Genomic DNA, 27,741 nt, shown 5'->3' with positions numbered 1-27,741 from the left:
AATAGTGTGCTGTTTTGCTTCAGATTTGTTGCTGGGTTTCCTACTGCTAATGAAGTGAAGCATTAATTCCAATAAATAGTTGAAAGAAAATTGTAATGCATGAAGACTGTTTGAAAAAGGAGACAGTCTTTTATGTAAATATATTTGATATATATAAAAAACTGTAGCTCCAGAATTAAGAGGAAGGCTTGTAAGTGTATTTGAGGGAAGTAAAGGCAAGTACCCTGTGTTAGGCTTGCAGAAGGACTCTATTTAATTATGTATTGTATTTTTGACAATACAGGTACGAAAAACATTCTTCACATTAGCATTCTGCGACTTTTGTCGAAAGCTGCTTTTCCAGGGATTCCGGTGCCAGACATGCGGCTACAAATTTCACCAGCGCTGTAGTACAGAAGTGCCACTGATGTGTGTTAATTATGACCAACTCGAGTAAGTAATCTCATCTGATTTTAAAGTTGAGCTTTTTATTAAGCTTACAGCTGTCGGTGATTTCTTATGTTAATCTATAACTCGGGAAGTCAGAAGAGATGCCTGAAAAAATGTAGGAGTTCAACTGCTCTTGTAAGACTGCATAATTCATATTCTCTCTGTGCGAGCTCAGAGAACCAGTTCATATTTTTTTGCTGGACTATGAAATACTTTCTTTGAAGCTTGAATGGGGTGGCTGAGCACTTGACTGAATCAGACAGACTTCTCATTGTTCACAGATGTTATTCTTAATCAAAACTGCTTCTTTATTATGTGATGGCTAGGGCCATGTTTAAATGTTTAGATGTGGGCTTAGGTGAAGGTTTATTCTTTTCAACCTGAAACAAATGTTAAGAGACAGTAGTGTAATATGGTGGAATTGCAGTTGGGTTTACACTGATTGAAAATAAATCCATTAGTGAGTTTGATGCCAAAGTAAGAAACATGAAAGAGAATGTCCCAAATAGTCCTCTGTTCTTGAATTTAGTTATTGATCTGTTTGTATAAGTGTTTCATGTAGGCTGGAATAAACTGGCTCTATGTTCTGTTTGATTCATTTCAGCAGAGACTATTAAGTCTTTTAAATAGACTTCAATATAAGGAATCATTTTAAATACAATTTTTTGTCCAAGAATAAATTTAATTTCTCCTTATGTTGGTGTCTGTAACTGTTTCCTTGGGCACTTGTGAGTTTGTGCTCAGACCTTATAGATACCATAGTTTTATCCATTTGACATTTGGGTTTGGGAATTGCATTGGTGCAAATATTGAAGTAAGTTTGTGTACCCAACATATACCTGTAAGTTGTGCATTCTTGAGGATCCAGATATTTTCAATTTCAACTAAAAGATTAAAAAATTACTTTCCGCAAAAGTATATTTAAGGCGTGATCTTTTGATCCCTTGTCAAGTAAATTATATTTTTAACAAATCTTGCAGATTAATGTGTTAGTGTAATCTTCTTTTTAAAATATAGAATTTGATCAGTGAGGGATTTTTTTAAAAAGTCTTTGAGTGTTACATTGTGAAGCTTTTGGGTTTTGCACAAGTTAGGTTGTTTTTGTTTTGTTCTTGCCTCACAGTTTGCTGTTTGTCTCCAAGTTCTTTGAACATCACCCCATACCGCAGGAGGAGGCCTCCTTAGGAGAGACCACCCCAGCATCTGGATCGTACCCCTCAGTGCCCCCCTCAGATTCTGTTGGGTATGACCTTATTCCTGCTGTTTAATAACATAATATTTCAGTACTGTATGCTTAGAAACACTCAAAATACTGCTTTGCAGCTCTCTACATTTTTATAACCTAGCTTGTCATGCAAATATATCCACCCATGCTTAACTTCAAAGACGTGAATGATTTCATTCACATGAATGATAGAAATTAGTAACCAATCCAAGTAAAGCATGTGCGGAAGCGTCTGTAGAATTGGGGCCTTACTTGTTAAACTGGTTTCTTCTGCATGGTAGCTTAGACCTGGTCTAAACTGGAAAGATTTTATACTTAAAGTTATTACAAACCAAAACTATATTTTCACAGATTCTTTTAGTTTCTGTTATCAAACTACAATTTATTTGCCTTGAATTGACATCCTTGTGTTTCAGAATAAGCCACACCATTATAAGATCGGTGTGAACAGCTGCTAATTCCAGGTTCAGAGTACTGCTTTTGTAGCTTTTCCACATACATGTTGCTTTAGTGTCCTCCAGACCAGCTGTCTTCCTTCTATTAATATGTTGGGATATACCAGTAACCTCTGTTTGCTACAAATTCAGGTTTCGTAAAATTAGACTTCTAAAATTGACCACAGCCTCCATCCTCTGTATTTCCAACAAAGATTCTGTGCCCTCTCTCAGTGAAGAGATAAGTGATCCTATGTAGATTATGTTCCCAGTAGTTAACAGATCGCTGACACCACCCAGCACTAGATAGTTGAGCAAACCTCCAGGGAAGAGAAACTCAAGGACATGTATCAAAGTCAAGAAACCTGATGTGGATTTGTTAACACTAAATACAAAAGCCTTCAGAAAAACATTCCTAGGACATGTGTGCTGCGTGGAGATGAACCGAATTTTGTAGAGAGGCTCTCTTGGAGTAGTGAGTGTTGTGCACAAAGTAAAGCAGAAACACAACTGGAAGTTATGCAGGCACCTATGGACAAGAAGACAAATTCCCTGGACAGCCAAGACTCTGTTATGAATGATCAAACATGATGCCTTCCAGGAAAAGAGATGGACAGTCCTGCAGAGGGAACCCCATTTGGTAAGTACAAAGAGAGATGATGTTCTTTTTTGTACTAGGTCGTGCAGTTCTGAGTAAACTTGGAAGTGCCGTTTCCAGGTAGTGGATGTTTCCTTTGTATCCTGTGGCTATTAGTACAGCATATTGTGGACAGGGCTGCTGCTGTGGTTCTCTAAGCTAAGCAGGCTCTGCCCTTCTCATGGTACAGCTGAAATTATAACCAGGCTAGAGCTATTAATCTCTGAAGAAATTTGTTCATGCCAAATGTGACCTGCAGAGGCCAAAAGCCACTATATATCCCCAATCCTAGTATTGTTATATGCTAAATTTTCCTACTTTTCGGTTGCCTCTGCCTCACATTTGGGCATCTTTATCAGTTTATGAGGATACCACAGGATGGATTGTTGTAGTTGATACATACACTACTTCAGGCAGTCTTAGTGTTGTGAAGTAAAAACTGAAAGGAAGAACTGAGACAAAAGCTGGTTAATACCCTAAGGTTTTTAACTTCACATGTATAAAAATGTTAACCTCAACTGGCGAGAATATTTAAATGTTAAGGAGCTTTTTGTAAGTGTTGCATCTGTACATGTTTGTGGTTGCGGGAGCTCTAAAAGGTTCCTTGCTTTCTACCTTTTGCATTTTTGCCTCGTTGTACACTTCATTGTTAAAGGTATACATCATGCCTTCAAAATCTATTGAAAATGGTTTATGATTATCAGTGAGCGTTCATAAGTAGTACGCATGTTATGAAGTCATGCAATTTTCCCCAAGTATCTGTTCGTAGTATTTGCTTTCCAGAAGCAGCTGCTGTCGTATGAGCATATAGCACTGTCCATACCTTTCTTCAGTTAGTTATCCTTTTGCCTTTCTTTAATAATACTTCTCTGCTTTCTAAAGATGTAATTGTGGAAATAATAATTTCTCTGAGTTTAAGAGAAAAAAAAAATGCTGACCTTCAGAAAAACATAAACTCACCCACAGTTTTCTTAAAGAGACCCGCTGGGATATGGGGCAGCAGCTCAACTGGATAAAAGACCCCCATATTTGAGGTTATCTTGGCTGGGAAAGGAGTAAGGGAATGAAATTCAAGAGTTGGACAGTGGGATTGAAAATATGAGGAATTAACTCTTTATTAACACTATTACTAGATTAATAATTGCTGCTTTGATTTTTCTGTTGTCCTAGCATCTTGCATGGCACAGCCCACAGAGGAGGGGATGTTAATAATTGTTTGGTAAACCTGAGGAAAGAGAAGGCAAGCATCCTTCTTCGTCTTTAGCCTTGTGAAGGGATTCCAGCAGCAGGCTAAATGCCCAAGGAAAGGAAGAGTTCGTGTTACAAGACAAGTTCAAGAGCAAAGGCGTGTGTGACATGCTGGGAAATTGTCAAGCAATCAAATGGAGAAGTTGGAAAGAGAAAGGGACATAAAAGAAAAGACCATTGGACGTGATGCAAAAGCTGCTAAACTTGCTGGAGAACTTTGTTGCACTTTGTTCATGTGTAACAATCCAGTTCTGTAGCCTTTCATCTTCCAACTCTAAGCCATAGGCAGTCCCTGCAGACATTCCTTCCCAAGATAAGGGAGCACATACAGTCCGGCCTGAACATTTCTGAACCCCTTATAAAAATGTGTCCAGCCTCCTTGTTAGGTCATTTGTCCCATTTTAGTTCTTTCAGTTTGCACCACCCTGTTGTGCCAAAGCAGTCATTATAGTTATAATCTGCACTTAACTGGAAAGAATTATTAAAGTGTAGGTCTCCCTAATAATAGCCATTTGTAATAAAATTGAAGTACACAAACTGAATATAATACATTGTATTCATTTTATTCATTGCACTTTCAAAAAGTTTCTTCTATATCATTGCTCGTAAAATATGAGCACAGAATTTCTGTGAACTCCCTTCGCTGAATCTTGCACATATATGAAGAGGAGAGAGATTAACTATTCTGAATATTCCAGAGTTGGCTTTCTCAACTTCAGTCTGTTCTGTCAGATGTTGTGACGTTGGGCAAAACTCAGCAAAGGCATGAGGCAGATGTTACGGAAAGGTAAGTAACCTGTGGAGTGGCTGATGAAGGGTGCTCACGGTCAGACTTTGAATTAGTCCAGAGGCACATTGGATTCAAGGAAAGTGTCTGCTTTGCTTAAGACAGAGCACTGCAAGGAAGGAGGTTGGCAACATCTTGGCTCTTTGCAAAACAACGTTTCCCAACATGCTTAATCTTCTAAATTTGAGGAAGGAAGAGGGACTGTCTGGTGCACCGTTCTTGGAAGGATGCCAGTCCCCCCTTTAGAGCAGGCTCCAGCCTGTGATTAAAGACCTCTGGTTTCTTTTCTCTCTTCCAAATGTTTGCTGATCATTCTGCATCAGCCAAAGATTCTGAAATATCTAGAAAAGCTTCTGAAAAGCCAAGGAAACAAAGATACAGTCTGACAATATTGTGTTTAGTACTACAACACAGTTTAGATCCCCATGTGTTTTAAGTGAGCGAAAGCTTTGGTTCTATTGCATAAAGCAATAACAAACTTTTCCCCAAAAAAATCTGGCACCAGAACTTTTCTAGACCACTCCATGTAAACATTACCAAATTTCCTAGAATATGCAACTTGATACGCATTCTTGCTGAGCAGAAAAGGCCTGATATCTTTAGAAAAATCATCTGTAGTATGTACAACACATGGGGGAAACTTCCTGCTCCCCAAAACTTGATTTATATAAGCATGCTAGTGAAGTGAAACCTGGTTTGGAGGACTAATGGCAGCTATGTGTGTTCTCTTGATAGCACCTGGTATGTGAAGCTATCACAAATTTTAGGAAAGCATTGCCAAGCTTTGATCTGGGCCCAAAGGCCAGTAGTAATGCACACCATTGTGATAATCCTGGCAATTGTTTTTCACCTACAAGCCAATATGGATGAAAACAATTTATCATGGTATAGGAGAAATGTACTAATCCTTATGAAGTTACGACTTTTACAAATCTGCCCTGTGGTGCTTTTAGATTGACTTCACAGGATGCTGTAAGAGTGATGCTTCTCTAGCTTGTAGCGACAAACTTGTACTGCTCTCCTTTTCTTCAAAGCAACGTTTAATTTGGGATTACTGACAGTTTCCAGGCTGCAGAGGTAGGGAAAGAAAAAAGTTGCTTTGTATTCTGGCAATACCTGTGGAGTACCACAATAATTAAATTAGAATTCATTTGGCCTCCAGATTTACAGTTTACCTGCTTGCTAGTACAGCCGAATTATCATTGTATCCCATATCCTTTGCAGTCCTTAAAAAATGCTAGAAAATGGAAGTGCATTGTGTTGTTATTTAACAGCAGTAAGAAAAAAAAAAACCACCAAATCAATCCTACTCTGGTGTAAATAACAAAAAAATACTTGGTACACATTTTAGCTTTCAGTAGGTTTGGCTTAGATATGAGATGCAGCCTAGCAGGTGAATCCCATGTACTACAATGAGCCCTGTGGCTAAATTGGGATGCGCTTGTTCAGGGTGGGAGAAGAAGGCAAATCTCAGTCCAGTGGGGATGCTGTCATTTTAGAAGACACACAGCCTGTAACTGAATCTGGGTGGATTTTCGGTATAAGTATTTACGTAACTACAGCAAAATACAAATTCAAGCAAAAATCTTGAAGCCAAAACAAGCCTCTTTTAAGAAAAATCTTTCCTGAGTAGACCAGCTCTTAAATATATGAAACATCACATTGGTGAGTTAAAAGAAATCGAGGAAAACCTGTGTTAAAATTTTCTTTCATATTTGTAAAGTGAATTAACATGTATCATTGCAAGTTCTAAGACCTCGTGGAGGTACTGTATATGATTTTATAAAATCGTTTGTTTATGTGTAATGTAGCATGTGTGGGCACTTTTCTGAGTTACCTTCCTCTGCCCAGTGGACCCAATTTTGTAGAACAGTAAATCTGTGGACATGTTGGCACTTGCTGTGGTAGACAAAGGGTAAAAATCTACATCTGTCTTAAATTGCTCTTATCTCCTGACAAAACCTCTTTCTGTTTTGCCCTGATAAAAAGGGAGGGAACAGTGTGCTTATCCCAAATAATGGTCCAAGGCAAAAGCGTGTCCTGTCATACTGCCAGCAAAGATTGTAATATATTACATTGAGATTTGACAATTCTATCAGCTTGTTGCATGGGAAGCTGATAATTGTTTGTTAAAGGAATGCCCACTTCTAAGAGGCTGGAGTGTGTAAGATGAGGTGGTATAACCTCCCTAATATGTCAGAAAAGTTGACCTTTTTATTTGTGGGTCTCCTCTGGCTAGTAGTTTGACTGTTAACTGCTCACAAAGGCCATAGGAGTGACAGAATCTCGGATTCTGGTATTCAAACTGCTGCTCCTTTAAGCCCTAGGCTGCTATTCATATATATGCCACAGTAAACAGTTCTTTGCAGCAGTGTTGTTGTGGTCCCCTTGTTCCCCCTTGTCCCTGTGTGTTTGCTGGCGCTATGTTTGCATAGCCTGCAGAACTAGTTCTGTAACTCACCTGGAACAGACAACATCACCCTTTTCCTAATGATGATAGCTGGCCCAGTGTCCCTTCTACCCTCCTGGAGTAATTCAGATTTAGGAATACTTACAGAGCGGGCTTTTGGTAGCTAAGAGGATTGCTGCATTCTTCATGGTGATGTGTTGTCTGTAGATCAAGATCATGATGCAGAACGAGATACAGCTTTTGCCACACGCAGGCAGAGGCTGGTGGTAATCTCTTCTGAGCTTGTGATCTCAGTAGGCCATCTTGGGGGCCAAAAGGCTTGTGTTTTTCTCTTCACTAGCTACCTTTTACAGAGCAAAATTCTCATTTATCGAAAATAACCTGCCTTTTTGCAAGTGTCCCAAGGATCTATTAATGAAATCCTGATTATGTAGATAGAGCACACAGCTAACTGCTTATGATATTCCCACCTTCTTTTTTAGTCTGTAATTGTTTTCTGAAGATCTGAACTTCTCCCCATTAGAATTTAATGAGTAGAAGAAGCTATTCAAATTGTTTTCAAATATGGTATGACATAACACAATATCTGTGCTACCAGTGTGATGGGCGTGATGACCTGTGACCAGAAATACAGACGTACTTGCAAATGCTGTCAGCAGATGGCCGTTTATGGCTCAGAGGAGGATGTAATTAAAACAATACTTCTGCAATTTGATTTTCTCTCTCTTGGCTTACTCATGATCACAGAAAATCTGATGGATGGTCTTCTGTGTGGCAGAGCTCAAATTGTCTCATAGTCCCTCCTTCTGCAATCATCTGATGTTTGCTGTTGCACATTTCCCTTAATTTCATTATTACTGAGAACTCTTAGGAAGTTTTAGTAGGAATGACATATCCCAACAATGTCCTGGCCTGGTTGAGACACTTCTTAGAATTTTCTTCGGAAATCTTTCTGTGCAGCATCTGACATGCTTGCCTTAACATGAAAATGCAGTGCCTTTGAATGTGAGCCAAGCCCTGCACTTGCATCTGTGCAGTGCCCCATCTCCTGACGTGGGTTCTAGTTGCATGAATTCCTTATGAAAATGTTCAGGAGTTCAAACTTCCCCATCTACAGTAGAGAAGATTTTACCTGAAGGCACTTGTTAGCAATGAATGAGAACTTTAGTTTATGTATATGTAAATAAAAAACGTTTCTGAAATTCTGAGCATCTTCTGAAATGCTGGGTGGCTCAAGGTCCTTGTCAGAGATTTGTCTATTGGCAGTTTCAGTTCATTGCTTCCCAGTATCTTCCTGATATTTATATTCCATCATGTGACAATAGGTAACTATTTTTAAAGCAAATTAAACAGGGTTAAACACCCTACTTATTCTTCCCCCACCCCACTTCCCAAGCATAGTCCAAGTATTTTATTACAAGACTCGCTAGACTGATATTAGAATTAATTCACGAGTGCTCTGTTTTGCCGTTCTCAATGGTGAGACTGTTGGCCAGGAAGGAAAAGATGACAGGTACGTAGGACACAGATAGCGCCAAGTTCTGGGATCAGTGCCAGACTGTATAAACTTCAATGAAAGCTGGTGTAATAGGCTTTAAAGCAGACCCGTTTCTGAAAAAATGTCAAGAGAGCTTGTTGAAAATGTTAGTTGCCCCTAAAGATCTTTGGAGAGGCCAAGGAGCCTTTGCTTACAGGAGGTGGCACCAGGAGGACCTGCTAGATGGTTTGTTTCTGAAGCTTCTCCCTGTGGGCATTGCCTGTGTGGGCATGGTAACTAACACATGAGTAACTGAATAGCTGGAGGACTCAGACTCCTCTCTCAGGAGTTGCCTTTTCTTCAGGTTCTAAAACTTTCCTTGTCAGATATCATATATATTTTAACATCAAAGTGTTCTTTGACAGAGATGGAAAGTGTTTCTCATTGACCTTTAGCATTTTATGCATTAAATTGAACTGTTAGGCTTAACAATGACTGACCTTGACTTGAGTAAGAGATAAATGTCAATTTATTGTACTTTAACAATGTAAATGGAAAACCAAAGAAGTGACATTCTGCCTTAAAAAACAAACAAACAAAAAAAAAAGAGCAAGAGTTTAGATGTTTTGTCTTTAAAATATATCAGGATACCACAAAAGACTTTATCTACATTTATGACTGACAGCTTTTGCGTTTCTTCAGGAAAATTTGTCTGTATAGTCTGAATGCATGTCTTTCAAGTCAAATCTATTGCACTGCCTAACTGCAGAACTCTAAATAACATTTGAAATGTTGCACTACTTAAAGTGATTTCTTAAACATTGAGGTTTAGAGGTGATATGTTTATTTTTAGTACCAATAATTCATATTACATTGGCCATAATGTTAATCATCTATATTGAGTAGCCAGTAATTCTCAGATACTCTTAATTGAACAGTAATCCCATTGATATAATTTTTGTGACATCATCTGACTATAATGTCGATGTGAGATGTTAAGCATTTTTAGTTCTCAATTTGTTGCCATTAAAAAGTGTGTTCCATTAACTCTGAAGAGAGGAAACTGCTGCAAAGTATCTTGCTATCTGCAACATATGTTGGGCTATGTGAATTTTTTAGATCAGGATTTGTTATAACTAGTTTGTTGTATGTTAGGAGTTTTTGTTTTAACTCAGAACACCTCACAGCCATGTAATTAGGTAGTTTGTGCAGCAGAGTTGTTGCAATTGATCATAGGGGATTAGAGACCGTTCATTATAAATTGTTTTCATGCCGACTTTTTAGATCAATTTCTTTAATGTATGTATTATTATAATTGAAAAGGATTTACCACACCCACTATGCAGTATTTGAAGCCGTTTGTAGACCTAAATCCTCTTTTTCCTTGACTTTGTTTCTCAGACCACCAATTCTCCCTAGTCCTTCTCCTTCAAAATCCATTCCAATCCCACAGCCCCTCCGACCAGCAGATGAAGACCATCGGAATCAATTTGGGCAACGTGACCGATCATCTTCAGCTCCCAATGTTCACATCAATACAATCGAGCCAGTCAATATTGATGTAAGTATTAATAAACACGTGGATCAGGAATAGCAGAATTTATGTTTCTGTTATGAATATCAGTGCATTAAATTTATCATGTGTACACACGAGTGGTGTATTTCTACGGTAATCCTTGGCGATCTGTAGGAATCTTCGTAGATCCCAGTTAATACATTTTTTTTTCTATTGAGAGCTGTAAAAATGCAAATAACCCATTCTCCAAAAGCAGAAACTGCCTTTTGACAGTCCTGACCTTTCATTTTCAAAGAAATTCTACTACGAACCACTGGTTTTTTTAGGCATTAGTCCTAAGGCTCATGCTGCAAGCTGTTACAAACTTGAAAGCCAGTAACTGCTCTTGCAAACCATTATGTGTGTTAAGCACGTTTCTTTATATGCAAGATAAGGGGGTTTAGTATTTGTACTTCAAGTAATATTTCTAGCATTGAAGAGATAAATTATTCAGTTTGAGTCATTTAAATATAAACATATTACTCAATAAGCTGAGTTCAGATTTACTGAATGTTCCTTAGGATTTCAATGGGCCAGTGTATACTGTTCAGAGCATTCTTTTGGAGTGTTCAGAAACAGCTACACCTATTGTTTTCCACATTTTTGAAAATTCTGGATGCTGAATCGTAAAAAATAATAATGGTGGAGATTAGGTGTAAGGCCAGCTAGGACCTTGCAAAATGTTGGTCACAACAACCTCTCTAATTTTGCTAATCGATACAGCCTGTATTTTGCCCTTAAACCTACTCTCTAGAAGTTAGTCATTGGTCAGGTTAAGTGGCTTTGAAATCTGCCTGGACGCTGAGGGACGAAAGCTGTTTTGCATGTGAACTCACTGGAAAGTGAAATGTTGGCTGAGTATTAAGAGTGTGGCCTCTTAGACATCTGCATGTGGTACACGGCAGTGGTGTGCAGCTGAGAGGCAGGACCACTGCTTTTGGCAATAGTACAATAAAGGAATAAAATAATTCTGTAATCCCAAAAAAAAAGCTTGGTGATCAAAAAGGACATACAGAGGAAAACTGCCAGGATTTTTAAATTTTCTTCTGTTTAGAAAATCCTTACTGTAGTTTGCTTTTAGCCTGGCTGTGATGTAAAAGATACTCTCAGTTTACAGCGGGTTGCAAGTGAAGGAAACCTTTTGCAGTTAGTCATTTCTGAAGAACAGAGTGTGCCTGCGTATGCAAATGCCGTGCTTTGTTAGAAGAAAAAAAATGAAGCAGAACTCATTTGACTGATGTAGCTCAGTACAGAGAATTGGTGTCCCAGCTTCTGATGTGACAGTTCAAATAATTTGTGCCACAAACACTGTAGTTAGAACGTTAGGTTCGGTATTTCTTCATGCATTTTGGCTAACTGCACGTTTAAATCGGTATTTCCACATCAGCATCTGTTTTGGGTGGTGCACATTTCACTTTACTACTAAGAGATGGTATTTTAAAGCAGTTAATTTTGAAAAGTTTTGTAGTTGTAAATAATTATTTGGAGTCACTGCTTCTTAGTAAACCAGGGTAGGAAGCAACTTTTATTTCATGATCTACATATGAGGTTATGGATTCTCGGTTTGATCAATCTCAGTTGATTCTGGAATGTAAATTGTAATACTTAAATTAAGCACCTTTTTATTTATTTATTTATAGGACTTGATTAGAGACCAGGGTTTACGAGGAGAGGGAGGTAAGTAGTGTTTAAACTAGCTGCTATATTTAATTACACAACCACTCTGTCCCTTGCCTTTGTTCTACTTCCTTCTACAAAACACAGGCACAAAGGAAAATTTGACTAGAATAAAAAATGAATTTGCATTTGCTTGTCCATGAACTTAATATTTGTCTGACAAAGGTTTGAGTCATTTGCTGGTCATTCTGGGAGTGGGGGAGACAGAAGGAGAAAAAGTTTTGAAGCGGTATCTAGTTTTTTTATTTCTAAAATTACCTTGTACCATCACTTTTTTTTCCTTGCACACATTCATTCACTCACATGGCAGCACACAGATATGCTACAACTTCCCAACTCTCCAAAGATTTTTGTGCCTGTACTTACCTTTCCACCTGTGGAAACAATGGAGGTTTGCATTGAAAACCATTAACATGGTGGATGGACCTTCCATATGAACCGCTGCATCCTAAAACAGCACAAAATACTCCGGTTCTTCTCCCCCTCTGCCCCTGCTGAAGGTGCTGCTTTGCTGTACTGCATGCCTGTGCTACTCTTGGAACAAGATTGTTAGGATTTTACACTAAAGACAGGTCTTCTTATGTTTCCTTCAGTAACACACAACCCTAATTCACAATTAAGACAGAACTAGTGACGGAAGATTTATAATATTTCACATGTTATATGCACAGGCCTGTTAAGCCCCTTCTCACACTGGCTGTCAAGGTCCTGAGAGGGATTTGTATGTGCTGTATTTATTCCTATGAATGTAATATAGAAATAACAGAAATAAAGAAACAGTAAGTAGGGGAGGCATATGGCAGTTTTTCCAACTCCAAATTATTAACATGGTCATCGCCTACTAATTATAATTTGCTTCAGCAAGTTATTAGTAAAGTCTGAATTACCTTAGAGCCCTCTGTCCTTATCTCTAAGTTTTTTGTACTGTGGGCTATCACTGACTTTGTTTTTCCCATTCAAATTTGGTAGTTGGTAGGATGATACATGCCTACTGCATTGTGTATGATGGAGCTGTTTTTTCTTACGCCAACAGTGGAATGCTTTTTAAAAAGAAGAAATTTCCTTTAATCCTGCAAGCCTACTAATGTAAAGTTGCCAGTTTTAGCTATTTTTGTATGTGTTGATAGGTTTGGCTCTCCAAGTTTGCCCATTTTGTCTGGCATTTAAATGTTGTGCTATCATGTTGGTTTAAACTTTGGATCATAAACTGTCTGCTTGGCATCTGAAAACAATTGGCGATTCCCAGTCCTGAAACAGTGTTATTAGTAATTTGACTTTTACTTTTTCCTTCGAAATACAGAAGCAATCTGTGAATAGAAGTCAGAGCATCCTAGTTATTTCCCATGACTTCTTTCATTTCTTCTATGTGTCTGTCTTTCTGTCTCTGCCTGCCCGTCTCTTTCTCTCTAACAGCCCCTTTGAACCAGCTGATGCGCTGCCTTCGGAAATACCAATCCCGGACTCCCAGTCCCCTCCTTCATTCTGTCCCCAGTGAAATAGTGTTTGATTTTGAGCCTGGCCCAGTGTTCAGAGGTAGTTGGGCTCTTCTTTCTTGTTTTCACCCAAACAAAATAAGTAAAACCACAGATGCTGTTTGTGCCTCACCCTCACACTGTGTGTATGTAAGTGTGTGAGTTTATCAAAACACCTCTGTTTTTTGCTTGGCCTGGCTGGAATGCTTTGAATGTGCTTTTCACACATACTCACTTCCACCTTTACACGCCTGAAAATGACTATAAATAAAAGTCTGACTTAAATCTTCAAAAGCGAGGAATTTCATAGTTAAGGATTTTTCATGTAGATCTTAACATATTTTTTCTAAAAAAAAAAAAAGTCCTTGGTTTGCATTGCAGTGATTTTCGAGACAGAGGGATGTCCTTAACTTAGAATTTCCTTGACTGTTCAGTTTAAGTCAGATCGATGCTTTTACTGTTTTAATATTCTTTTTTTGAAAAGTAACCGAGGAAGTCAAATGTGAATTACGAACATTTCCATTGATATCTTGTTAAGTCTCAATCTTTTAAAGTACTGTGTCCTTTCACCAAATACTTCATTTTGAGAACATGCTGTTGATCCCACGTTGGGGCCCTAGATAGTTTAGACCATGTAGTTTTTATTTAGTTAGTAAATTTTCAGTGAAACGGTATTTGTGCCCTGCACCATGTAAAATAGGAATCTTCCCTTTTCACCTCGTAGACTCAGGGGGTTATACAGGCCTAGAGCTGTCAATGGATTTGTTGTATTGCACAAAATCCCTAAAAAACTCTGCAGGATTTCATATGCTGGGGAAACCAACTATTGAGTAATAGCATGAAATGTAAATATTTGTGTCTATACGTATAGATGTAGAAATGGGTAGTTCAGTGCATGTAGTGTGGTTTTCAAATGCTACCATCTTGGCTGCTTCAAAGACTTTTGTTTCAGACTATATCAAGAGCAGTTCACCTTATGAACTTATAAAATTCTTCCAGAAGTCTTTACAAGAAGACAGGTATTCCCAATGAGCAAACTGGCTACAGAATGCATTCCGTACAGCTTCAGAGTCCAAGCTAATGACTTAAGCCCAACATTATCTGAAGCATTCCGTTCTAGTAACTCGGAAAACAGGCAATCTGGTATTACTGTAACAGTTTAAATGTAGTGTTCTACCACGTAAGCGCTGTAAGTGTTTTTGGTGAAAGATGAATATTGTGCTAGTGTTTCTGTATTGTAGTATTAAAAATTAAGTAGGAGACTCCAGTTACCGCTAGAGAAAATGCATTATAGTAGAGCTTAGCTATGACAGAGAAAGCCTGTAATCCAGTAAACTTTTGGAAAATTGCTCATCTTCTGGGAACATCGTATATTTATATCCATATACATGTGATTTCAGGCAAATAATGTAATAAATATTACAGGATAGTAACTATAACATGAATCTGAATATAACTCCATCCTTCAGGTCACTGGCTTCCAGCTGCTCCTAAATGTAGTTAGGATGCCCAATATGGATCATTACTGTTGCTTTAGCATGTGGGACAAATGCGTCCAATACTGGATGCGTTGGTATGTCATTTTTTGCTTCTACTTCTGAATGAATGGATTTTAACTCAATGAAGACAGGCAGTGGTGGAGATAGATATATATAGAGAGAGATATATATAGTGATGAAATAGCATGCACTGAGTTGACTGAACTCAAGCAACAGTTTTAAGTCGCGAAGTCAAGTTTGAACTCAAGTTGGCATTAGGAGACAGGGGATTTTTTTTGTAAGAAGGGGGCTTCTGAAGGGATATGAGGAGAGGAGCATTGTCTTCTAGCACTTCCCAGGGCGCTGATGTGAGGGAAATCGTTGGAATGTTGGAGGTCTTGTACAATGACATACATTGTTTAGCAGAACAGCATGAATTTAATTAACAGTTGACCCTGTTTTATGTCCTTTGCGTTGGGAGGGTCAGCATAACCTTATTATAAATAATTATGGTGTATTTTAAAAAGCAGCGTCTAGTTGAAGTGCTCTATTTGTCAAGAGCCATTGGGGCTCTGAAACACAGCTCTGTTAGTGACATTTTCCTGCATAGATTTGTTTAGATAACATATGAGCTACAGACTTACAGTTCTTTTTTTATTTAATAGAATATGCTTCAAATAGCTAACTAAGGTTCTTGGTTTTTTTAATCCTTTCCGCAGTCTAATATTTACTTCTAAATAAGAGCTCTCTGCTAACAGATAGCTTTAAAACAGCCAAAGGTTTTCAGGTGGCACTTGGAGACTCTACTAGAAAACATTTCAGGTTTTTTTCATTCAGTCTATTTTGATTCCAAATTACAGTACTTCAGCTATTTATTAGGTCCCTAAAAGGTTAGCTACAAGAAATCGGAGATGTAGCTGCAGCTAACTAAAATGCTGCTACTGTTCTTCTCAAAGAAACTGGTGGAATTAAAAAACCTGGATTTTTAATGTTTGGAGGGGTTTTTTCTATTTGAAGAGACATTATCCTTCTGATAGTCCCCAGCCTCTTGTTCAGGAATTATTGGGTGTACAGGGATGTTTGCTAAAGACTTGTCTCTTACTGGAATCTAGGACTTCAGCACTAGTCTAATATTAGGGCAATATTCCTAGTACATGTTTGTTCTCTCTTAACATTTGCATTGATGTTTGGAGATACTGCATCTTAAACAGAATTCTTGCACCTAATAGCAATGCATTCTTCTAAGCTGGCTTCTTATAGATAAAATTATCCCGTTTCTGAAATTTAGGTTCAGCTGCAGGTTTGTCTGCAACACCTCCTGCCTCTTTGCCTGGGTCCCTCACCAATGTGAAAGCGTTACAGAAATCACCAGGACCCCAACGGGAAAGGAAATCATCCTCATCCTCAGAAGACAGAAATAGAATGGTAAGGGAAAGATCAGCTATTTTCATTTGGAGTATGGTGTATTTATAGTATAGATATGCTACATAACTAAGTTCCTCTCACTTTTCTTTCATCAAAGCCTTCTAAATTATCTTGAAGGTGACTATGGTAGCGATCAAGGACTTTAATAAATAAAGGAATATTTAAATTGTAGGATTGATATATAAATAATTTAAATAACTGACCACTCACTTCTACCCTGTTGCACCCAAGTGTTTTGGTGTGCTTCATATTACAATGCCAGTTTCATTTCAAATAAGAGCTTAACTTTCCCCACCGTGAGTTATGAACATCGAAAGATCTCTAGGGATTCTGAAATGTAACAATACATAAAAATGACTGCATTTTTTTTAATTCACAATTTAGCGTTATGACTGAGTAAGAATTGAAAAAATAAATGAGGCTTTCTTTTTGGTAAATGTTTCTTGAAATTTACTGGCTCTAACACTGCCAGAAACCTGTGGCAAGTATTTCATGCCAGGAAATAATTTAGCATAGCTGTGTGCTGAGGTTTTGTGTGTGGCTGGCTTGAAAAGTCGAATGCAATAACTGAAAAAGAAAGTTCTTTTAGGACTGTAATGGTATGAAATGCTGATACCAAACCTTTAAAAAGGAGCTACTTTCACAGACAATAATGTATTCATTTTCTTCCTTTTTATGGTTTATGCATATATATAAAGAAAACCCTTGGTCGACGGGATTCAAGTGATGATTGGGAGATACCAGATGGACAGATCACTGTTGGACAAAGGATAGGATCTGGATCATTTGGAACAGTCTACAAAGGAAAGTGGCATGGTATGTGGCCATCGTAGCAAGGAGTTATTCTTAAGCAAGTAACATTGCCTGCTGGGGACCACCCAGCTGGGAAGCAGCTTCGCACAAAAGTGCTTGGGGATTCTGCTGGACACCCAAGTTGAATGTGAGGCATCAGTATGCCCATGCCATAAAGGCAGCTGACGGAATCCTAGGCTGCATTAGGCAAAGCATTGCCAGCAGGTCGAGGGAGGTAATCCTTCCGTTCAGGACTGATGAGGCCACACCTGGAGTGCTGTGCTCAGTTCTGAGCTCCTCGGTATAAGAGAAACATGGGCATACTGGGGAGAGTCCATTGAACGGCCATTAAGATGATTTTTAAATTATATAAGTAGTGTGCTGAATAGGTAATGTTAGAACTTCAAACTCTTTAGAAACCCAACTCTTGCATGTTCATCTGAATTGTTAAGGTGAACATGAAACGCAGTTACTGGAAAGGCTGAAGTATCCATCTTGATGAATGAGGATTTCAAATGTGTGTTTGGAAAGCTTTGGCGTTGCTAGGAGTTCTCAGAGTCAAATAATAAGAATAGGGTTTATAGATTTTACAGAATATTTACTTATTTTAATAATGTGGTTTATTTTGCTAAGGCTAGAAGGTAGGGCATGTTGATATTTATGATGCTCTGTGTAGAGATTTCTAATAGAGGAATATGTATCAATGGCACTTAATGAAAATCGCTCTTTTAAAGGTGACGTGGCAGTGAAAATGTTGAATGTTACGGCACCCACACCTCAACAGTTACAGGCTTTCAAAAATGAAGTAGGAGTGCTCAGGTAAGAATATTTTTAATGGCATAAAACAGTGTGTACATTTATGCTTCATTATTCATTGTATTTTTTATTTCCATTAGAACACATTGATCATATTCCTGCATGCTGATACTTTGGGCAGAAAATATAACTTGCCATTTAAAAATGTTTCTTGAATCCACTGCTAGTTCTTCATTTCCTTGGATTTGTTTATCTATACACCTATGTTTTGAACATATGTGTGTCCGGATGCTCCAGGCAGGGCTAGGTTTTGCTGTTGTACCACTCTCAGGGCACAGTCAAGCCTAAGTGTGAACTGCAGGCCTGCCTTTCCTCACATCCACGTTTTGAGAATGAAGGAGAGCATGACTATTTGTTGCTTTTGAGCTACAGTGCTGCCCATATTATTTGTTCTTTAGTAGTTCCTGGTCAGTAGCACTGACGTCTTTTTCAGTTCTTTTTTAAATGTATTTCCCAGAAAGTCACTTCCCGTTTTCCTTTTCTCATGTCTACTGCTTGTGCTTTCTCAGAGGAAGGATTTGTCTTGGGCTCAGCTCTCATAAGAGGGTCCATCAACATGCTACCATAGAGTATTCACTGGAGAAGACAGCATCCAAGTACAACCTTGACCAGTCTTGAGTATAATTCTATTCTAAGAAACAAAATAGAGAGACAGTTTTTGCCTCTGGAAAACTGATGTGTTGAGTGGAGAGCTGGAGGAGGCTCCTCACTAAGATAAACAGTGAAAAAGGGAGGGTCAGCCTTTTTCCTCAGAAAACGTTAGTTCTGAAAACTCTTAAGCCCATAGCTGTGGAAGTAGAGGCTTTTTGGGGTATGCTGCTTTGGATACCTCTGCATGGGTTTTACGTACCTGCTCAGGAGAGGTGAAGGTAATAAATCTTGTATTTTGTACCTAGTTCAGATTTCTGCTGGAGTCCAGGCTTTCTCTGTTGTTGATCATTTCAGCACTTAGACTAAATAGTCGGTTGTCCTATCCTTTGACTCAGGCAAGGCAGATTTACCTGTAGTTGTGTCTTTCCCATTATGTTTCACTGTTATTTTCTTAGATTTGAGGTAGGATTTGTAAGAAACCAATTATTTTTTGTTTACTCAGCAGTTACTCTCAGCATCACTTTGACAAATCCATGAACCTGAAAAAGCCACAGCCACATAGTGTAGAATTGTTGCAGTCTGCGTTGCTGAGAGGACAAGTGGGTTCACACTCTAGGCTCCTATGTTGTTTTTTTAATATAAGAAGAGCTCTACCATCTTCAGCAGCAGCGTAGATTTAAGAAGCTACCACAGGTTTTAAGCTAGGTCTATCAGATTTCATCAACAGTGTGCTGCCTGCCTTTGCTGCCGAGCTGTGCTGGAAGAAGATTGCCTTGCTTTTTCCTCAGCTCCTGGGAAAGCTAGGAAATACTCAAGAATTCGTAGATGCCTCATCTTTGTAATATCTCATTAGTTTGTTTGGTGGCATCTAGTTCTTCATGTCCATTTGATGACAATAAGAATGGAAATGACGTTTCCTGTAGCATGAGAATCACATTTAGCAGTGTATCGGTAGATTCTTTCAGGCCTTTAATCTACTGGGATATCTACTGAGATAATCTTCTCTGTGCTGTTGTTCTTTGCAAAGTTCTTCTGTCTGGAGTTGCTGTAGCTTTGAAATAGGTTTGATTTGATTTGATCTGGCTAAATTTCTGTGAACTCCAGTCTCCCCCAGTGCTCTTAGGAGGCAAGGTCATAACATAACCTTACTGAGGTACAGTTTTCATTCCTCTTACCATCCTTTCTTACGTGCTGGCTCCATAGAAAGTGAAAAATTCTTGTCAAATAAAGTACTAAGAAAAGCTGAAGCCTTGTCAGGGAAACTTGTTGATGGTTTCTAAATGAAAGAGCTGTCCTTCTTGGAAGCCTCCGAGACTGGAATTTCATTTTGGATGTCCTCCTTGTGGGCAGCAACATCTCATAGCTGGACTGGGATTAGACGAAAGCAGACCTGCCTGCAAACCATCGCTATCCTATGGAGACTTAGTGGTAACAGCATCTTCTGAGCAGCCTTGTGTGCTGAGTTGCTTGCAAAAGCAAGAGGAAGTGGTGCATACTCAAGAATAACTATTCCATGTCATTATGATAAGAAAGGCTAACTGCTGGAATAGTGAATTGAATTAAATTAAATCTAGCAAGAGGTTATCATGTTATCTTAGTAAAAACTGGGATTAACCCAACACTTATGTTTGGAAATATATATTTAGACTGTGTTAGATCTGCCTGGATTTTTCCTGATTTCCTGATCCACTAGAGTTTCTCCTGATTTTTTTTTTCCTACAGGAAAACACGACATGTGAATATCCTGCTTTTCATGGGTTATTCAACAAAACCCCAGTTGGCTATTGTTACACAATGGTGTGAAGGGTCCAGCTTATATCACCACTTACACATCATTGAGACCAAATTTGAAATGATCAAACTAATTGATATTGCACGACAGACTGCACAAGGCATGGAGTAAGTATCATTACTGGTTTGGAAAGGAGTGTTGGGACAATGTTCGTTTATCCCCTTCACATTCTGACTAACATCGGCAAGCAAGGCCAGCTATCTGCTCACTTTGCCAAGCCCATGGTTCTCCTGCCTTGATGATCAAAGCATTTGGTGAAGTGTTTATTATTTTGATTAGTAAAACAGACATGGTGTTCTTCTTTTGGAACAGAGAAATACAAATCATCAAGGAAATATAGTCTTAGATAGTAGAATAAAGGTAATTGTAGTGTAGTTAAATTTCAGTCTTATAAGCAAAGATTTCTGTTCCAGGCTTTACGATCTTCACAGTGCAGATAGTCTTATGGTAGGAGGTAAAACACAGTTTAAAAAGAAACACCCTGTGAACCAAAGGACAGAATCCTGTAAGGTAACGCAGACGGCAGACAGCCCTGTTAGCAAAAAGAATTGATTTTTTTCTCCTTTGCTTGTAAGTATTGTGGCTCTCCTAATAATAGATTTCAGTGTTTGAGGAAAACATAGCTATTTTGTTCTAAGGACTGTAAGTAATCCTTATTCCCATAGAGGGCAATTGAGTGAGTTGCAGTTTACAAAACTAACCCAATATTGTGTGTCAAAATTGGAACCCCAGCGTAAGATCAGAGAAAGCACCCTCCAGCTGGAAAGCTGCTATGATGATTGCGGTTAATTGTGCCATTTTTCCACTAAGTATTCTATTACATTTTCAGTCAGGAAGTGGGGAGGTGTTTGCATCAACCAACCTTGCCTTCTGTTAGCCTGCTCATCTCCCCAGGCTCCCTCTGATTAGCTCCCACAATTTAGAGACTCGTTACCTAATGCTGTGACTAGCTCACAAAGCATCTTGACGGTCACCATTAAGGCTGGGAGGCAGGAACTGCAGCACTGAATAGCGTGTCAAAAACTACTTCTCTTATTTTTATTCTGCATGTTGAATTAGAACTGAAAAGCAGAAGTTGGTGCATAATTGTTCTGTTATTCTTCACTAACATCAAGTTTGAGCTGGAAAGCTAAGCTTTATTTTATTTTGGAGGGGAGGAGGGTTCCTTTGTCTTGATAAATATGTGCAGTTTGAATATGTGTGGAATTAGTATTTCAGTAATACAGTGAATCTTGAGATTTTAGTGAAATATCATCTAACCCACCCAAACTATCATGTTCCTTTTCAGTTATTTGCATGCCAAGTCAATCATCCACAGAGACCTCAAGAGTAATAGTATCCTTTCCCAGAGCTGTGATTGTGAAACGTGACAGCATTCCTGTTTGGGGCTTTATCTGCTAGAAATGAACTCACTGGTGTGAAAAACTGTTCATGTGTGAATAGTTGCTGAGTTGGAATTTCATTGAGTAGGGGTAATATCACTAGTAGCAAAGTGAGGAATACTTACTATATTGATTGATGTTATTGCAATAACACAGTGAGTTTTGTTGTGGTCTCAGAAAGATTTTTGCATGGTTTGGTTTCTACATGTGATGAAAGCTGATGCCAGTCCACTCATGGAGTACTTTCAGTTTCTTGTATCTGGCATTTCAAGAAAGCCACACAGGCCATAGTCTGTTCAGCACTGGCCTAGTCATTACTTATGTACCCCTTAATTATCATAATTCACCACGCTAGCTGCTCAGAACCTGAATTATGTGAAACCCTCTTCAGCAGTGGTGGATGATTAAAACTGTTGTGTGTATTGTTGCAAACGAGTAGCAGTTTATTGTTCCTGTAGGACAGGATTTGTACTGCTTGTTTGTTTTTCCTTAACATTTTCCTCTTAGATATTTTTCTTCATGAAGACCTCACAGTAAAAATAGGTGACTTTGGTCTAGCTACAGTGAAATCACGATGGAGTGGATCACATCAGTTTGAACAGTTGTCTGGATCTATTCTATGGATGGTAAGCAAGGGGGAAGTGTTGCGTTTGTTTCAACAGATGTAACTGCCTTTGGCCAAAGTTTCCCTCCATCACATACACAAGCACTGCTGACATACACAAGCTGTCTTAAGCGGGAAAAGACAAGCAGTTGTATGAAGTACTAAAGGAATGCTTTTCAGTTCTCCTTTAAGTGTGTCTTTTCCAGTAGTCAGCAGAAAAACTTTAGTCTCTTCATCTGTTACTCTGAAGTTTAAACTGAAAAGAAAATGGTGGCTATGGAAAAATCGTATGATTAATCCATGGTTGAGGAGGAGGTGAGAAAGAAAAGCCATGGAAAACATCCTGCAAAGGAGCAGAGGAACTAGCTCAGCCAAAAGTAAGATACTCATTAAGTTTTAAGGATTTAAGTGTGATTACTCTCAAGAGGTCATCGCTTAAGTCTTACTAAGAATTACAGTTACGACCTCCTGTGCAACTCCGCTTTCTCCCTGAAAAACCTGAAGGCTCTGTTAGTTGGCATTATTTTTGATATTGTTGTAGTTCTAATTTCAAAATAGTTTCTCAGTCAGGACAAGGTGACCTTGTTTTATCACAGAGGAATAAAGGGATCACTAGTCTGAAAAGAATCAGTGATTTTTGAGATTCGTGTCAACATCCAGTCGTGGTAACATCATTAGGTAACATCTGAAAGTAAGAGTGGGCCTTATACCTGTTTTACTCTGGATAAATCCGTGTTTTGTTTCTGGTGCATGAGGTGCAGCCCAACATGGTGAAATAAAAACTAATTCTTTCCTTTTATGCTGCAGGCCCCGGAAGTTATTAGGATGCAAGATAAAAATCCGTATAGCTTTCAGTCGGATGTGTATGCATTTGGGATTGTTCTTTATGAATTGATGACTGGACAGTTGCCATACTCAAACATCAACAACAGGGACCAGGTAAAGAGAGCATAGGCTTGGGAATGGTTTGACTTCAGTCAACTGTGGCCTGAAACAGAGTAAAATTCAGCCTTGTGAAGTGCATGTTCTGGTGTTTTGTGAGTTTGATTTGTATTTCTGATGTTATGAGATTGTTTCTGCATTTTCTAAATCTGCCTCAGCCATGTAGCACCAATTTACTTCTCTTGAGGTATTTTTTTTTGCTCTTCTTTACTTCAAGTATAGATTTTTCAGCTTCTGAACTGGTTGCCAAGATACTTATTAGGGAGAGCAGGTTACTTAATAGTAATCTAGTTTAGAATAGTTCTGCAAAGGCGAAATGATCCTCCATATGTTTAGTTATTCCTCTTCCCCCTCCTGCATTGAATAACAGTTCAGCAACACGATTGACAAAATGGAACAGCAATCATCTTGATGAATGTTTTATATTCATTTCAATCTTGAGAAATGCATGCACCACCTAATTGAATTTCAAGATATCAGCGTTTCTCAAATCCTGCTTAATGGAGTACATGACTTTCCAGAGTGTCTGAATTCTGTAAGAAGTTTATTTAATTGTGAACAAATATTCCTCTAAGGCTAATGATATGGCATGCCTGTAATGTATCGCCACAGGATATGCACGTTTGCAAAGGCATATCTGATTCATTAGTTCTCTGTCTAATCTGAAAATAGTATCTATGCATCAAGATCTTTGGTGTAAACTATTCAATGTCTGGGCGGTGATATATTTATGTTGTATCTGTGTCTGCATCCCTTGTTTTTTCACTGTCAGTACTTGAGAATTGCAACCATAGCAACGTTCATCTGTGAATATAAGGCTGCTTCCATATTTGTCAGAACACTTCATCCCAATTCATCAAATCTTTTTTGAATTATTATTTTATTTTATTTTGCCTTTAGAAGGAAAGTAAATGTCCAGATTCCTGGCCAGGTGGATATAACCTTCTAGAAGCAGTATTCGGGCATTGTTTTGTTTTCATCTTTTGAGATTTGAAAGATGAACCCAGTGCTGGGGATGCTCACAGTTGAGTGCTGGAACAAATTTTAAATTGCAAGTGAAGCCCAACTTATAAACTGTGATCTAATATCTTGAGTTTTGTCACTCCTAGTCCATTTTTTGAAAAGACGTAAATATTGCTCGCTTTGTGTTGATGCATCTGCATCGGCTCCTATGACACAACAAAGAACCTTAATAAGGAAAGCATTGTTCGTATTACACCTCAGAGTGTTTCTCTCACCTTAAAAGACTTTTCTAGACAAATTAAGACTGTTCTTGTCATGATATTCTCTTTTCTCTAGGTAAAATAGGAGTTTAATCCCTATATTATTTGTAAGGACAGTATTGGAAAGGTAAATAATAACAAAGTTTGAGTAATTTCAACTTAAGTAGTGTAATTAAGAAAATCAATAAAAGGTTCACTTCTAGGTGATGATAAATCTTGTTGCAGCAGAGATAAGGGATGGGTTAGACAAGTCTTTACTATGAAATGCTGCTCCAGCACATGGGGATTTCTGAAGAAACCATATGGGAGTTTTATACTCTTTGATGCCAGCACAGATGCAACTGAATCAGAGAGTTGAAAAGGGACCAGGATTGTGTTAGTATAAATAACATGTATAGCTTGCTTGAGATGTGGGGGTTTTCTCTCTCTTTTTTTTTTTTTTTCCCCACATTCAAGATATGAAATGTTACACTTCATTGAATATAAGGTATGATACACCTGCTGGGTCTGTCTGAGTATTCAGAAAAGCTAGTGATTATCTACTGCAGCATGAATGGATCTTTGATTAGCTGGTTTGAAAGAGCTTTTAAGTGTCAGCTCAACTGCAGTCAGTGCTCAAACTGCATTGCATTTGACCTTGGCTTGATATGATGATGTTTGATGCGTTTTTTTATATATCTAAGAGAGCATTAACCATATTGATGCTTTGCTTTCCTGGTTTCTGTTATTCTACTCTGGTTTGTGCTTAGGTGAAGTACCAGCCTTCCATGTTAAAGGAATTACTGTAAAAAATACAAAGTCTGTTTGTCTCCTCTTCTACAGAGGACAGACATTTTGTCTTTTTATTTTGTGGGGTTTTGGGGCAGGGGTTGAATAGGGTGGTCAGATGTCAGGAAAAAGCTTTTCTGGTGGAGAAGTATATGAAGGAATTTATTCTCAAAACGTAAGGGGTTTTAATATTGTAAGTCTATGTGTTTCTTAAAATACCTTTCAATGTGAACTCGCTGTTGCCTTATAATATAAAACAGAATATTTATTTTTACAGAGTATTTATTTTTAGGCATTCTGTTCCTGCCACAGAGTTGCTTATTCTTGTTTTTGTAGCAGTTTTTGACACCACTCCTTAGATGGTTATTGCTATAAGTGGTAACCATTTACTAGTATTCAAGTTTCACAAAAATCTCTCTTAGGAGGAGGAGGAAAAATCTATTTTTTCTCTGTACTGAACAGGTTAGCAAGCATTCCTCTAATAAACTTGGCAATTTTAATATCAGATAATGTCTCCTGGAAGCAGGAAACTTGCTTCAGGGACTAAAATGGTCTAGCAAAACATTCAGCTTTTGTTCCTGTTAGTTTTGTGGACTCACCTTCTTCTCTGTTCGTCTTTTTGTTCCTTAAATAAAGATAATTTTTATGGTGGGACGAGGATACCTATCTCCAGACCTCAGCAAAGTACGGAGCAACTGTCCAAAAGCTATGAAGAGGCTAATGGCAGAATGTTTAAAAAAGAAAAGAGATGAGAGACCCCTTTTTCCACAGGTGAGAAACGTTCCCCTTTCTTTCTTAGCAGATTGTACAATTCAAATATTAAAAGTAAATCAGTTATGAACTCGCTGGCCAGTTCAAAATGTTTTGATGAGTGCTATAGTATGACTTTGTAAGAGTACTGTTTCAGAACCTGGTTAGAATCATAATTGCTTTGCGTTGGAAGGGAGCTTTACAGGTCATCTAGTCCAACCCCTCTGCAGGAGCAGAGGGAGCATCTCTAACTAGATCAGGTTGCTCAGAGCCCCATCCAACCTGACCCTGAATGTTTCCAGGCATGGGGCCTCCCCTACTGACTGGACGACCTGTTCCAGTATTTCACCACCCTCATTGTAAAGAATTTCTTCCTTATATCCGGTCTAAATCTACTCTCCCTTAGTTTAAATCCATTACTCCTTGTCCTGCCACAATAAGCCTTGCTAAAAGGTCTATCCACAGCTTTCCTGTAGGCCCCCTCTAAGTACTAGAAGGCTGCTGTGAGGTCTCACTGCAGGCTGAATAACTCCAAATCTCTCGGCCTGCCTCTGTTAATGCTGCTTAATTAAAAATGTTTCCATTCAAAAAACAAGTATTAAAATCATTTGTGTAGTTGGAAAAGTATTTGTGTTGGAGAAAGTTTGAGCTGGGAGATGGTGAAACTAATAATGGCAATTAGGCACACAAATTGGAACTTGCTGTGTATGTGCTCAGACATCTTTATATAATACCCCCCTCCTTGCTCTCCTTCAGGCTTTATGAAGGGAAACTGATGGTTTTGTCACAAAACTTGATTTATCATGCCTGCTGATGAAGGTTTGGATTCTGAAAGCTTGGAGGGGGACCTTATTTTTTTTCGATTTGAATGTAACCAGAGTGTTTTCCAAGAATAAGGAGCTCCCCCAGCTGGCTCTTTGGTAAATGGTGCTAAGGAAACCGCTGCCAAGGCTGTGGCCGTTTGCAGTGGTGGCAAGTATAGGTACTAGTGCATAAACGAGGGAAATACAAGGCAACTGTATTCATTATACTTGCAGAGGGAATTCAGTGTGCCCTTTGAAAGGGGAAAATTAGACAATTTCTTCCCAAAATGTCCTTTTCAGCTTTTTGAGGATAAAAACGTCAGAATGCAACGCAGTAATCTATTTATAAATGTTTCTGTTTAAGTTTGTGTATAAATAGTTTTCTGTAGTTAATTGATGTTCTGACTTTTGCTTCAAGGACTGTTACAACTTTGGAACAACAGAGTTTATCTCTTGTTTTTCTGCTTGTTTTAGATTCTTGCCTCCATTGAGCTTCTGGCCCGGTCATTGCCAAAAATTCACCGCAGTGCATCTGAGCCCTCATTAAACCGGGCTGGCTTCCAGACAGAGGATTTTAGTCTATATGCTTGTGCTTCTCCAAAAACACCCATCCAAGCAGGGGGATACGGTGGGTTTCCAGTACACTGAAAAGCAATATGAAAGCATGTGCCTGTGTGCCTGTGGGCTGGTGTGTTCCTGTGCGTGCAACATGCGTGTGCTTTCTCGGTTCCTACCAGCTCTGTTTTTAAGGTTTACTGTAGGAATGAAGACTCACTTCCTTACACTGGGCATGGAATGTCCCGAGCACAAAGTCTTTGTTGGTAAGGAATGACCTGAGAACAGCTGGCACAAGAACAACTATAAGGTCACATTTGAGTAATGGGAAAAGTCACTTGAAAGCAAGAAAAAAAATCATCCTAAGGTGATTTGGTGTCATTTTTGCCTAGTTAATTGATTGGAATTAGTTACTCAGGAGTGTATTTATTTTAATCTACTCAAGCTATGGTGTTTTTTTTTTACTTGA

General features: G+C 38.5%; 1 protein-coding gene across 2 annotated transcripts in view; it reads left to right on the top strand.

Moving 5' to 3' along the window:
* Positions 1-27,741, top strand: part of BRAF (B-Raf proto-oncogene, serine/threonine kinase) — an 87,125-nt gene that overhangs the window by 50,089 nt on the left and 9,295 nt on the right. For both annotated transcript variants that reach the window (XM_054064979.1, XM_054064986.1), the window contains exons 6-18: positions 284-432; positions 1,553-1,672; positions 10,049-10,208; positions 11,843-11,879; positions 16,118-16,254; positions 16,953-17,070; positions 17,781-17,865; positions 20,176-20,352; positions 21,534-21,580; positions 22,135-22,253; positions 23,039-23,170; positions 25,801-25,935; positions 27,192-27,345. In XM_054064979.1, coding sequence (XP_053920954.1) covers positions 284-432; positions 1,553-1,672; positions 10,049-10,208; positions 11,843-11,879; positions 16,118-16,254; positions 16,953-17,070; positions 17,781-17,865; positions 20,176-20,352; positions 21,534-21,580; positions 22,135-22,253; positions 23,039-23,170; positions 25,801-25,935; positions 27,192-27,345 — 1,570 coding nt within the window. The remainder of the gene's footprint in view (positions 1-283; positions 433-1,552; positions 1,673-10,048; positions 10,209-11,842; positions 11,880-16,117; positions 16,255-16,952; positions 17,071-17,780; positions 17,866-20,175; positions 20,353-21,533; positions 21,581-22,134; positions 22,254-23,038; positions 23,171-25,800; positions 25,936-27,191; positions 27,346-27,741) is intronic.

The sequence above is a fragment of the Cuculus canorus genome, chromosome 1, assembly GCF_017976375.1.
Source record: "Cuculus canorus isolate bCucCan1 chromosome 1, bCucCan1.pri, whole genome shotgun sequence".
NCBI lineage: Eukaryota > Metazoa > Chordata > Aves > Cuculiformes > Cuculidae > Cuculus > Cuculus canorus.
The sequence above is the reverse complement of the archived record's forward strand: the minus strand, read 5'-3'. Positions and strand labels throughout refer to the sequence as shown.